Here is a 14,673-nt window from a genome sequence, read left to right as displayed (position 1 = left end):
ATAATATTTACTTTGGAAAGCCTGATTTAGACATCCAAAATGTTTATCTTATACCAGTAAAAGTAAAATTTCTAAGATTTTATTAAAATTTTATTAATACATTGTCTTGCTCTCAGCAGGGATAGAGTTAATTTTCTTCCTAGCAACTAGTGCTGTGTTTTGGATTTAAGACAAGAATAATGTTGATAACGCACTGATGTTTTCAGTTCCTGCCAAGCAGTCAAGGACTTTTCAGCTTCCCACACTGCCCTGCCCAAGAAGTTAGGAGGGGACATATGTCTAGTCAAATAAGAATTTCCAGTGAAAAGTGCTTCTAACCACGGTAACAAAAAAAGCAAGGAAGAGGTCTATTTGTTATATGTTTCTTACAAACATGTAATCATACAAAATGCAGACTGTTCTAACACAGCATTTCCTAATTGAAACACACTGACTGCTAAGGTTCCAGAATATTCTCTTTTGTTTTCTTCTCTGTTAGAGAGGAATGAAGTATTTAAAAGTATTTAAAGATCTGTTGAGGGGGGGACATGACACCCTTCTGTATACCAAAGACCTTTTTCAAAACAGCTTCTTGCCACAAGTTCTTCTGACTTTAAGTAGTAAATCAATGTACAATTTACCTTGTAAATCTGCAGTAGCACATCTGTCCAAGCTCGTTTGCTCATTTTCTCAAACTCTCTGTCCTCCAGAATGAATATATGTTCATTGCTACATATGTCAGAGTTATTCACATCTCTTTTTTTCAACTCGGACATGTGATTGTTCTGATAAAGGAATGGAATTAATTTTCATTATTCATTTCAGCAATTTGTATAGGAAATTCACAGGAAGACAATAATGATTTAGCAGTGTAAAGGTGTAATAATATCTAGTGTAGTGTAACAGTTGTCAGCATTAGAACCATTTACAGTTTGCTGATATCTCAGGACTAAGAAGCACAATACAGAATTGACAGGAGTTAAAACCAGTGACCAGAACAGAGACACAGCACAGGATTTTACTTTTTTTAAACAGTAAAGTCAGTAGGAAGCAGTAAAATGAATTCTTCTTTGAGAAAACATATCTGTTGAACATTAATCACAGGTGTCAGCACTACTGGAAGGAAAGGAAAAGAAAAACTAGGGGCCAAGGGTGTAAATGATGGTGTCAGTTTAAGTTTCTGTTCAATCTCATGTACACGCTTAGATTTATGCAATCTGAAACAGTTACCACAGTAGGAATACTTGTGGTCCACAGAGGACTTCTGTTAATCTTCAAAAGACTGACACTAAGCATGTGGTCTTCATTAAATAAAAAGAAGAAAAAAATGAAGCTCAATAAAACAATTTTAAAAAAATCCCTTCCCAAACCTACCTTCAGTACAGTTTGCTCTTTAATCCATCTCTTATAATCATCAGGTTCAAGAAGAAATTCAGGCATAACATGAGGAAGATATGCTCCTTGACTTCTGAATTCATAAAGCAGGAAAAGTTAATAGGTAAGCAACATAATTCTTTTTAAGATGAGTCCAAGATTTTCAACTTGATCAACCTATGCATAAGCTGTTCTGAATACACTTCAGACTAATGATTCAGTTCTATGAATTGCTTTAGATCATAGTCTGAAATTATAATAATGACAAACTATTTCCCTTCCTATTTTATATAGCAACTATCTTTTCAGATTATTGAAATTTCATGTTTCATATAATCATCTAATATGTTTTCTTAAAACACATATTTTATTCAAGCACCCAAAATAACATCAAGTTAGTAGTCTGGTTCTAAAAATCACCATACCTAAAATTCCATTGTCATAGACTATGTCCCATATAATCCCTCTAAAACTTCAGTTCTTTCCACATGATTAAAGAAGGAATCTATACAACATTCATCATCTCAGGTGTTCTCTCTCTTTCAATATTTTTACTTGGTAGATATATGGGCATAAGCATAATTTAGAGTTTAAATCTTCAGAGAAGCTACATAATATGTGTCATCATAGTAAAGGTGTTTCCTACAGAACTGAATGTTCTCACAATTGACTGCATTTTGTTATTAAGCAACAGCATCTTAAAAAAATTTCTCCTCATTAAGATTGATATTTAACATGTTTCCAGTTCTCCTAGATCAGTATTTCCACACTGTTAAGTTTTTTCCTCAAGAGGCTCAGCTGACAACAAATTAGTTGCACCCATACTTTTCTTTCACTGCTGTAGGAATGTACCAAGGAAACCTTTTGCGAGAAGGAAACTAAAACTGACACTTGGAGTTTCGCTTGAAACAGCGAACATTACCCATCTGCAGATCACATGAATTACTCATATCTAGGCTGCCTCTGGATGTCTTGCCACCACTACATAGAGTTGTGCCAGCAGTGCAGATATCAGACATTGCTGTACTATGATCTGTAAACGCTCTTAAATAACAAACTCTGAAGAAATTAAAATTGCCTGATGACACTAAAATGCACAAGTAGGAAAAGAATATCCATAAATCTGGCACAATGAAGAAATCTGATAGGGTTCACACAGGCAGAAACTGACAGGTTATGGTAAATCTGATAGGATTTTAGTTCTTCTATACTGACCTCATCCATCAAAAAATGTGTTACAGAAGAGATATTAAAACATTTGAAGCTAGGCAGAAGTAGTATCAGTCCTAAAAGACCAAAGTCTGTATTGAGTTAGGGCAGTAAAATCCCACACTGAAGGTTAAAATACTCTGAAAGGCACATCAGCTCCACCTTTGAAAAGTAGACACTTGATAGGAACCAAGCAAAATCAATCCTGCTGCCTCTACAAGGATTAACTAAGCTTAAACAGTAAGAGGGTTTAAAACAGGAAGCATGTTTTGAAGTTACTCTTGACGGCTCTCCTAGGAGTTATACAGAATATTGACCTAAGGCAGTGGCAACAGAAAGCATTTTCCTTGCCAAAAGGAACCAAAGAATTTTTTTTTATACTGATCTCGAAAGAAATCAACATACTGATTAGATAAATAATAAAAGTCTATTGAATATAGAATTCAGCATCATATCATAATATGTTCAGTTTTGGGCCCTTCACACCAACTCAGACATTGAGGTACTAGAGAGCATCCAAAGAGTAGCAACAAAGCTGGTGAAGGGTGTAGAGCCAAGTCTTATGAGGAGCAGCTGAGGGAACTGGGATTGTTTAGCCTGGAGAAAAGGAGGCTGAGGAGACTTCTTACAACACCTACCTGAAAGGTACCTTGTTTTTTTTCCCTAGTAATAAGCAATAGGACAAGAAGAAATGGCCTCAAGTTGAGCCAGGGGAGGTTTAGATTGGATAGGAAAATTATCTTCACCAAAAGGATTGTCAATCACTGGAACAGGCTGCCCAGGGAAGTGGTTGAGTCAACATCCCTGGAGTTATTTAAAAGACATGTAGATATTTACTGGAAGATTCGGCAGTATTAGGTTTACAGCTGGACTCCAGGATCTTAAAGGTCTTTTCCAGCCTAAATGATTCTATGATTCCATATCACCACATACTCAATGTCTTGCTCTCTGGAAAGATGCAACACTCAATCACTGCAAAAATCAGCAGGGTGGTTTTCATGAGAGTTTCCAATTAAAAGGATGGCAAGACAAGACATTCTTCAGCAGTCCACTGCCTAATGACTCCAACCTTTAAGATGGCAAATAAGATAGGATGTATCCATCAATTCTTTTATGTAGTATCAGAATGGATACTGAAGTTGTGAAAACAACGTTTTAATAAAAATTATATGGATGAAAGTTGCAAATAAAGGTCCCGTATTGTTGGAGCAGCATGGATTGGTCTCATGAGTTCAAACAGAACTCTATCACTGTCTGTTAATCTCAGATCAAAAGCTTGTGTTTAGAACAATATATAAATGACAGGTTTTAAATGGCTTTACAGCTTCTTGAACACTAGGTGAGGATGCTAAAGAGAAGCAGAGTACCTCATGACATTAGACTCTCTGAAGTTAAATTTTCTTCTCTGTTTCACAGCAGTGACAGCTGGGAAGGATGAGGAAGAATTTAACAACCTTTTTTGATTTGCACCTTCTTTAACAGTTGTTCCATATTACGTGACAAGATAAGATTATCAACTAAGATAGCTAACAGCTAAATCTGTTCAGGAGCAGGAGTAGTGCTCCCATTTCTTGTCATATTATTATGAAAGATTAATAGATTACAAAGTCTGCAAAATTTTTGCTAAAGCCAGTAACTACAGGACAAAGACCATCAGTGGAATAGTAAGATCATTAACGATAAACCTGATCTGCTTATCTACTCTAAGGAATGAGGTCGAGAGTCATCTTCTTTCATAATTAAGGGAGTAGAGTTCCTGTGGAATTCCTGTGTTGGATATAATCCTAACCATAGGACACCTCAATTAATGTAAACCTCAGGATATAACCTACGTAAAATTTAATTAGATTTTATAATATATAAATCTTAGATCCCAAAACGTATCACATAAAGGAAACTCTAAACCTATTGTGTATATTGATCAGCTGGAAATATGGCAATAAAAGAAACTGGAAAAAAGATGCGTTCATGTATATTTTGTAATACACATACTTACTTAAGGAAAGCAAGCAATGTAGAATGCTGCCAGTGGAGCTGTAACATTCGTTCAACTGGATCAAGGGGCAATGACTGCCTCGATGTAATGCCTGGTAACAACTGTCCACTCAGATGGAATAACATGTCATAAACAGTCTTAGTATCTTTGCTAAGGTTTTGTTGTGAAGAGGTCATCTGGACTTTACAAACATCACTAAGAAAGAAAAAGCTTCAGATATTATTCTTTTAAATACACAAAATGAGCTAATATCTCAAAATGATAAATTTAATAAACCACCAAGTAAAAACAGTGGAAAGAAGGTTGAAAAGTATAGCAATTTTTCCTTTTTACACAACTTTCATAATAATGTAAAGATTTAGAACAGCGTGGAATATTTAATAAATATATGTGAAATATTTCATAAATAAATGTTGTGTTTGTCACTTTCTGCCAAACAGAACTTTGATTTCTATCTTGTTTACAAATGTCTATGTGTTTGGGTTCCAGGAGACTGGCTTCTTCATTATTTAGTAGCAAACTAGATAAGATCAACTAAGTGATGCCACTAGGACTGATGTATTTCCAGGGTGTTTACAAGACTGTCGATTATGAAATTTGCTCTCCCATTTGTTGATCTTCAGAGAATGTAGGGAAAAAAAGACATATTGTTAAAACACTTCTTATGTCACCAAAGAAGGGGCAATTACTAGAAGTATGTTCATTCTGGGAGGAGAATCAATTTCAGTTAAGACAGTGACATATAGTTTGAACTGCATACTTTACATACACTGCATTATGATATATCAGAGGATAATAGTTGGAAGCATACTTTAGAAAATGAAAAATAACACCCAAGTGACATTTTCATATAAACAGCACACAGGCACTAGAATTTTAATATACAACTGAGCATTAGAGTGTGTTTATATTCCTCAGATCTTATCCAAAACACTCTATTATATATGTTAACATCGTATTAGGCAGATGTAAGTTAGCTCTAAGCAGCTATGAATTACCGTCTTAGCGAATATGGTATTGAAATAGGATTTTGTCCCTTAGACCAGCCAAAGAGAGTGAACCAGTTCTTAACAGCAGTTAGGGTTTTCTGAAAGAAGATGTATTCCTCTTTATCTTCATCAGGAAAAAACGAGAATTCAAATTTATTTTCTCTCACGTCACTTTGCCAGTCACTTTCACTCTCTTTACTCGTGTTTTCTTCACTCTCACTTTCAAAAGAGATGTCCGACTCTGAATGATACACAAAAGTCCAGACATATTTTTTAATTCCCTATTTTTATCTAGTACAAAATTAACTATTTTTAATACATAATTGTTTTCAAAACAAAACAAAATGTCAGGCCACTAATAATTAACTTACTTCATGAATTAACTGTTTAAGTGATATGTACACATGTTGATAATAGAACAAATTATATTCTTGGAATCTCATTTCACTTAAAGAAAAAATGTTTACCCAATCAGACAAAAAAAAAATTCAGGGCTTACAAAACCACAGGCAGCAACCTTAAAGAAACAGTCTTACATATACATATGTATAGATTTACCAGCTACTCAATGCTACACCCCCACCCCAAGCACACAGCATGGCTCAGTAACTAGCCAACAAAGAAAAAAAAAGACAACAAAGAAAACAAAGAACACTTTTCTTCAGAGTGCAAGTAACTTAGATGATTCTATTGTTCAAGGTGTTCAAGTAATTTTAAAGTTTCATTAATTAATGCAAAAATAAATCTAATACCTTGGTGAAAAAATATCTTGCTAGGATTTAAGAAAAAACAATATAATATATATGAAAAAGACTCATCCTTTATAAGGTCATCTTGCAGTCAGATCTGAGTTCTTGCAGTTCTGCCAGCTGAAAAAATTACTTTCCCCATTTCCTTTTCTTGCCACTAGCACCTTTGCCAGCAGATACTGCCTTTTCAGATCTGAAACCAAGTTGCTCTTTTGAACTCTTCTTACATCATTCCATTACAAATCAATCACATTGGTAAAGAGCTTCTACTTAATCTATTTAACTACCCCTATTTGTCTTGGCAGAAGCTTAGAGAATGATCACAGAAACATCAGCAGATCTGCAAGAGCAGAATACAAACAGTAATTAAACAGCAGCAATAACTTCTGCTGTTCTAACTTCCCAGTTAGAAAACTAGCAGCTGAAGGAAGAGGTGTCAACAGTCTCAGATACCAGCCACCTGACAACCATACATATGTTAGTTCATATGGAACAGTACCTTAACTGAGCCCATTGACAATATTTGGGGTTTTGGGTTTTGGTGTTGGGTTTTTTTACATATAGAACTCATGTCTACAGAAACAATGTGCTCTTTAGCAACTAATGCCTTCGGTTTGTTCAGTAGTTACTTTTCTGTTGGTGTCTCCATGGACGTGTTATTGCAAATAGAACCTTGAATTTTATTTTTTTTTTGTCATTTTGTTCAGGGTTTTTTTAATAGTTTGACTGATTTCCCCTTAGCCTTCATTGACTGTATCTGCAGAGACATTTCAGTCAAAGCTTATAAACAGTAGGCAGCTGCACCATACCTGTTTCAGAGTCTTCATAGGTTGAGTCAGTGGTTGCACCAAAGGAACTTGAAGAAATACTGTAGGAAAGTGATTGTGGAGTACAACATGAATGCAGGACAACTTCTCCACTACTGTAATCTTTACTGTCTATAAAAAAAATTAAAAACTGCAGTTCAGAAAGCATCTTTTACTTTCTGTGCTCTAACAGTTTATAAATGGATTTCTGCTATATTTTTTCTAATTTGTGCTTCAATTAATCAAGTAACAGCTCTCATTTGATGAGACTCTCACTCTGGTCATTAGACAAGGGACAAAGATAATTAATTACCTGCATAATTTTTTCCATTTACAGTATGTTTTACAGGGTGGGTCTTCACCCTAGTTGCAAAGCACCTATAAAACAGCACTAATTCAAGAATTCTAAGTCATGAACAAAATATTCTTAAGGAATATCACAGCTCTGTAACGAGTCACAGCATACCATTATCAAGCTTTCTTAGAGTCAACACCACATATTTTACACAGCAAACCCCAAAGTATGCTTTATAAATCCATCAGTTCTGTCAAAATTTATTTTCTAACATTTTCATGTTGGCCTATGATAGCACTAGAGGACCCTCTGCTAGCTAACATCTCTGATGTCGGTCTACAGAATAAGAGAAGTAGTAAACACACAGGTAAAGAAGGAAAAACTCTGTGTAATTATCTTTACTTTTTGATTGCCAACTCTGTTATTCATGTGGTTTGGAGCAAATAAATAGAAGAGCAGGATTCAGGTATATGGAAACAAACCCTTCCTGAACAGCTTTCAAAGCCACTGTGTTTGGATATATATATATGGTTTGGTCACATTGAACAGCATTCCACACCAAAATACTCTTCACAAAACCACATAAAATAGACTAAAAGAATTTGGTGGTAATGACTTGTCTCAAAACTAATACAAATTGATAGTGTGATCAAATTTCCCATAATTAATGGGACATCATTTCTTATAAAATCATCACTTATTTTTGGCTTAATCCTCAAGGGAACCTACAGAGCATCTTCAAAAAGAAAAGTTTGCAAAAATGATCTTTTTGTCACCCCCCCCAAAAAAAATCACAGATTTACAAGAGAAAACACTTTCTCTCCTATCTTCATTTAATTGTGCTATTATACATGCATGGTATGGTACCTATACGTATCATTTATATTTAAAAAAAAAAAATCATTACTTGTCTTCTTGCTTATCCCTCTTTCAACTTCACAAGTATCAACTCTCTTTTCTCTTAGATAGTTCAGTAACACACTAAAGTTAATGAAGTCTTACAAATCACAATCTTCAAACCTAAATCTATTTCATACGTAAGGAAAACTTAGGTTAACAGTAAAACTTGTTTATTTCATCAAAATATATCAGCTCCAAACAACTATAAAAAATATAATAATTTACCCGATATCCAAACCTGGTTTGATCAGAAGGTCGGACTAGACAACCCCCAGAGAGCCCTTCCAACCAGAGACACACAATGATCCTAATCTCTTCCCATAAGCAATGATAAACATAAAGAGATTACAGATCTTTGAGGGAACTAGAAAGTGGGGAGCCAAGAGGCAGGGAGAGATAGGTCCAGAGTGGGGGACAGGCAGAGAGGTAGAGACAGAGAGGCAGGCAGAGAAATGCATTGCAGATAAAAATATTTCTAGTCTCTGATTGCAGGCTTTTATTAGGGCTTTAAATATGGCTATGTTCTCCAGCTTTCAAGGACAGTAATTAAAAAACCCTGAAAACTATTCCCAATGGCAGAAAATGATCACATTTTATCATATCATGTGGATTTCTTCAAAACATAATCCAACTGCTGTCCTAGGAATTACTGATGATCAGTCTCTACCAATAGAATTTCAGTTATTATGTTCACTCATTCTCTATTGTTTGGGCTGTTCTATCTACTCCTACTTTAAAAACTTCATAAAAGTTCCATTTTCTGAGTTTTAAGCTTGTCCAATATACTTCAATAAACATTACCTAATAATTTCTCTAAGTTTTCCTTGTTTTCAGCAGGAAAAAAGAGCATCATAGGTGGTGAGGGTTGGAAAAGACCTTGAGAATCATCCAGTTCCTACCCTACTAAATTAAAAATTTCATTCTAGGTATCCCCTTGCAATTCATGACAAAAAATATTATCTTGATAACAGGAAAGCTGTTATCACAGTGTAAACATTGGTAATATTACTGGACAGAATATACTCTTTAAAGGTAGAATGGTGACTCCTTACTGTTTCTCAAGATAACTTGATGATCAGAGCCGTGAAGCGCCAAATACGGGTATAAAGTAAGAAGGCAATTCTCTGCTGTTGCAGCAACTTGTATTGAGAATCTGTTCAAAACAAAGTACAAAAGGGATAGTGTTTCATTTAGCCATGGTAATCAAGATACTTCATCACAAGATTAAAACACTGAATGAAGGTGTCTGGACAACGTTTCTCTTCAGGTTCAATAGGAGAGTACACAGATGGGACTGCACATGTCAAAACAGCAAATTCTAGTACAGGATTTCTACTGCATAGCATTACTATGAGCATGGATGTCTCATTAACCTGAAGTCCAAGAGTTAGCAGATATATATTTGTGAAATACATGAACTCTCTCTGAAAAGAAAAAAAACATTAAATTTATAGCTGATATTTATGAGTGTCCTAAAGGAGACTGCTAATTTGCTAAATATATCCTAGACTTTTTGACAGGGGAAGTTTTCTTGAACAACAACTTCTATTTTGATTTGACGTTCATTCTATAAGACTTTACAGATAACTCAAATATTTAGAATAGATTCAATTTAAAAACAATGAGATATTGACTGCAATTGCTAGAACAGAATATAAATTGATGTACATGCATCAATGTTCACTAGAGTACCGGTACTCTTTGAAGCAGCCATATTAATGTGTAGCAATCTGCTGTTTAACCTCATACTTCACCCCAATCTCTTGGTGTCCAGTCAACAAGTAAATTATTGCCATCGATAGATTCTTTTAGACATCTGTATGTATGTTCCTAGTTCATTGCAACTAACAGATAATTCAACTGAGCATAGTATTTCATCATTACATAGCTAGTTTTTTTACTTCACATTAACTTATTAACTACTATTAATCATTTTGACTAAGCTGTCAAAAATACAAAGAAAAATGTATTTTAATAATACAAACAGCATGCTGATATCCATCTTGCTTTAATATACTGAGAATTATGCACATAAAAATACACCTTGCAGAGGATAAAATAAAATATTTTCTATTTTCTTTAAATTACATTTTTAAGGATAAATTCCTGTTTAATTTTAGCTTAGATTAATATCAAAAAATACCCCAAGATCTTTCAAATTAATTTCTAAAATAACATAATTAGCTTCTACTGTTTTATTACAGAATAACACAACCAAGGAAAACAGAAATCTTTTAAAAGTGCTAGAAAGCAGCTTTTATTTCCTCTTTCATACTTTCCTCTCCAAACACAACATTGTTAGATACGACTCTAAGGGGAACTTTGTTTCACTGATAAAGGCTCCAACAAAATCCACTGTCATAAATTTATTTGTAAATATTCACATGTGGATTCTGATTTCATAGTTAATGGTTATTCAAATCAATAATCCAGCTGTGCAATGTTTTGATTTGTTCTTGGGACACATCGATTCTATTGGAATTTAGCTGGAAAGCGAGGTAAGGGCCTCGGCTGCTTTCACCATGTAGCATAGTATTTGTTTTAGCTAACTTCATGCTTCCTGCTTTCATTCATCAAAAAAAATCTCAGCGAAAAGGCGGATCTCAATCTCTAAAGAATCCAGCAGAATGCATGCATCTGGCTTTTGCCAGCAGTGCCTATCAAGGAGCTGCATGGTTTAAGCGTGTCCCAACAGCAACAGGGAACATACTGTTTCACTCCATGAGAGGCTGAGATCTCATGGACTATCAAAACAACTGGAATGGATTTATAACTGAGTACCTTTTAGTGCTTGTGTCTCAGTTGCATGTCATTGTTATTAGAGGCTAAGATCCCTGACATACTCTTCCTGAAGTTCCAGACACAAATGAGGAAAGGGGTGTGAAGGGAGTATGTTTGAATGTTTTGCTGCCCAGAGCACCGTTTCCTTTGACTGTATGACACAACATGTATCTGTTGCTTACTACCTATTTCTTTATAAATAATAAGTGTAATGTCATTTCAATCAGGATTAGAGAACACTGCCTTTCCTGCTAAATTATTTATCTAATCAGCAAATTAAAAGATATAATAGCAATTAGAAAACAAATATATAAACATGGCATGTTCACAGAGACGTGAAGGTTTAGTCTTCCAAGGTGAAGGAAATAAGTGTTATAGCTTAATATTTCTTCCCATTTATTAAATACTTGCTCAAAACATTCTTGGATTTTATGTTATCTTTTGATTCTGTATTCGTGTCAGCCCTATGCAAGGAAATGTCATTTATTCTAGTTTGGAGTCAAAGGAGCAAAAAAGGGAAAACAGCAATAAAAAAAGTAACATTAGAAATTAACTGTAAATTCAGACAGTCATTAAATAAATATGAACATACTTTCTTATGATCCATTTAATGGAATTTGTGCCCACAATAAATTACTTGCGTAAATGACAAGCATCTATCTCCATTTTCTTTTATGGCTACATATAGCATGGTTTTATAATACGATTGCCTATGATCTTTCAAATGCTTTTTGTGAAGTTGCCAAATTCAACAACATCTATGTCCTAACCAACGTTCACTCGATTTAAAGAAAAAAGGTGTTATTTAGGCAAAGTTAATATGGACTAGGTGAATCACTCCTTCTGAAGTTTTAGACTTGAATTTAGGAAAACAACTACCACAGAGTCTATGTAAAAAAATACCAAAATGGAGCATGTGTTTCATTAGTACTTAAGCTTTGAAAAATGCAAAAATTAGTTTTGCTTAGGCGTTAAGGTTCCTCTTCCAAGTAGTTAAATAGGTAATACTTTACCAACCTATAGCTTAACTTGTTTATTTTAATTTCATCCCAGAACACAGAATATGAGTTGAAGTTCAACCTTTTAGTTGAAATCACTTAAAAATACATATTATTACTTTGAAAATGGAACTATAAAGAGAGAATACCTGACAAATTAATACGTACTCAGCAATTGATACTGTGAGATTTCACGGCCCATTAAACAAACCAGGAACCTATTCAAGACCAGTTAGCTTTTATAGCTATTATAAAAGGTTATAGTTGTCATTGTTTTATTATTAAAGCTCTAGAAGGTCCCAAAATCTTATCTTCCTAAAAGATTCAAATTAATCAGTTTAGATTCATTTGCTAAACTGTTTGAAACAAACTGCTCAAATGCTTAGATAATTAGTTGAATCAGGTTTGAAGTTTGGATGCATTGCATAGGTCTCCCATGAAGGGGGCCAGGAAGAATGAGGGTAGATATGCAGAGAAAAAGAAGTTGGAGTTACAGATCACTGTAAGGTAGAATATCAAAGCACACAGCAATATTAACAGTAGCAATAAAACCCAAGTCTGCATAAATTATCATAGACTTTATTAGAATAATAATGATATGCTCAGGATTAGAGAATTAGGCACACACTTATACTCTTCTCCCTGAAGTAATGAACTTCCGGCCGTGATAAAAGTTATTTCTTCCAAAAGCCAGTATGAATAATATTACCACCCTGAATAACAGCACACCAAGAATCCCTTTGTTTTGGATGGCATGATATTTCATCTAACTGTGTTTGGGTTTTACATCATCTGGTCCCGCAGGCCACACACACGCAACTCCCCAACAGGAAATCACATATGCACTGGCAAATACATGTTATTGTTTCTGTCTTTTAACAAGTATCTGTTTACTATGTTTTAAAGTAGAGCAGCAATTTCATGATTTGACATTGCTGAGCATGAATTTTTTCACCTTCATGAGCAGGGATGCCTTTTTGAAAAAACACATTGAGTTTGCCTCTAAATTGAAGATGGTAACCTTTATTTCATTTTAATGGCAAATATAGAAGAAAGTTTATTACACAGCAGAAAGGATTATTTCTCTATAACAAGGTTTGAGAAGCTGCTAGTGCATCATATAAAACCAGTTATTAAAACTAAATATTGTGCCTGCTCAGCAGCTGTATTTCAGACCTCATCATAAGTTTAAATAATTATTTTCTCATAATTACTGCAAGCTTTAGCACACATTTATGAATCACATCCCACATAATGATTAAATCTTAGAATTAAATAAATAGATTCTTGGCTGACAATCTATGAAGAAAAATATAAAATACTAATCCAATGTGAGCAGCAATAACTGAAAAGTTCATAACCCTTTCATCAAAATAATACAAAAGTTATTTTTATGTGGAGGAAAAAGCCCATTCTAAGCTGTAGGGCAGATATATTTAACCCTCAAAATAGTTGCTTTACTGAAGACATGAACTACGGGAATGACTCAATTATAAGAGTATCTATCTTTCCTCCTCATGCATACACACCGATTCATCCCACCCAGAGGAGAGATGAACAAAAAGGACAAATGCTGAGAACAATTGGTTTTGCATAGAACATTTAATAACAGATTTGATCTCTATTTACTAGGAGCAGGGGAGATCTTCTGCATTCCTTTTTGACCATTAAAGTTATTTAAACAGCCTACTATAAAATCAGAATAAAATGTATCAATTTTATGCTTCCATAAGTCCTCATTACTAAACTGTTTTAAAGAGCTGAATTTTGGTGTGAACACTGCATATAAATTCCTGTCAAAGTCTAGGTCTTCAGTCCTAAAGGAATTTAGGTCTAATGGGAACTAAACCACATCAGTTTCTAAATACTTTTTAGACATAGAGCTTATATTCCCAAATAACTTCAGTACTTATGAAAACTTCAAATGCTTTCTGATGTAGCACACAGAATTGCAGTTGAGGAAATACACAAACAAATAAACAATCATCTAAAACACGTGTCCCTTAGCCTTCTCTCCTGATAGTGCTTCTGCTGCTGTCCCAAAAGTCCCTCAGGCAGTGCAGCAAAAAAGAGGCCAACACAGAAGGAAGAAGACGACACTAACAGTTTTCTATCCTTTGCTTTCCAGTTCTGTATCTCATATATCAGAAGTATATGAGAAGAGACAATACCCTGTATGCTTTTTGTACTGGAACCGTGGTCTGAAGCTGAAACATTTCCCTAGTGTTCAGTTATGAATTCCTTGCGTTACACACACAAAAAACCCCACCCCACCACAGATATGTGTCTATGTAAATATCTGTATTTTAGAATCTATAAAAAAATAAATTGCGCTGATATAGATGAGCAATATCTGTCCATATATTCTTGTGTCACCTGGCTGTTGAAATGCTTCCTGTTATCTTATGCCACAAAGAATGCCTTCAGTGACCTGCAGTCTGCCTCCTTTTTATTCATCAATCGTTTCCCTATAGAGCTGCTCAAAGATACTTCCCTGCCCTTTATAATTGTAAAAAAAAAAAAAATAAAAAGTACTAGAGAGCAGGACAAACTAGGTCATCCTGCTCTGGCAGGGGGGTTGGACTAGATGGTCTTTT

The 14,673-nt window shown here is 34.6% G+C and overlaps 1 protein-coding gene across 1 annotated transcript in view; it reads right to left on the bottom strand.

The window, feature by feature from the left end:
* Nucleotides 1-14,673, bottom strand: part of CFAP47 (cilia and flagella associated protein 47) — a gene marked incomplete at both ends in the record, with an annotated part of 308,599 nt that overhangs the window by 233,782 nt on the left and 60,144 nt on the right. The window contains 6 exons of the mRNA XM_084279564.1: nt 621-764; nt 1,354-1,447; nt 4,559-4,753; nt 5,557-5,788; nt 7,106-7,234; nt 9,350-9,450. Coding sequence (XP_084135690.1) covers nt 621-764; nt 1,354-1,447; nt 4,559-4,753; nt 5,557-5,788; nt 7,106-7,234; nt 9,350-9,450 — 895 coding nt within the window. The remainder of the gene's footprint in view (nt 1-620; nt 765-1,353; nt 1,448-4,558; nt 4,754-5,556; nt 5,789-7,105; nt 7,235-9,349; nt 9,451-14,673) is intronic.

This window comes from Gallinula chloropus (genome assembly GCF_964237585.1).
Source record: "Gallinula chloropus genome assembly, chromosome: 1".
Lineage (NCBI taxonomy): Eukaryota > Metazoa > Chordata > Aves > Gruiformes > Rallidae > Gallinula > Gallinula chloropus.
The sequence above is the reverse complement of the archived record's forward strand: the minus strand, read 5'-3'. Positions and strand labels throughout refer to the sequence as shown.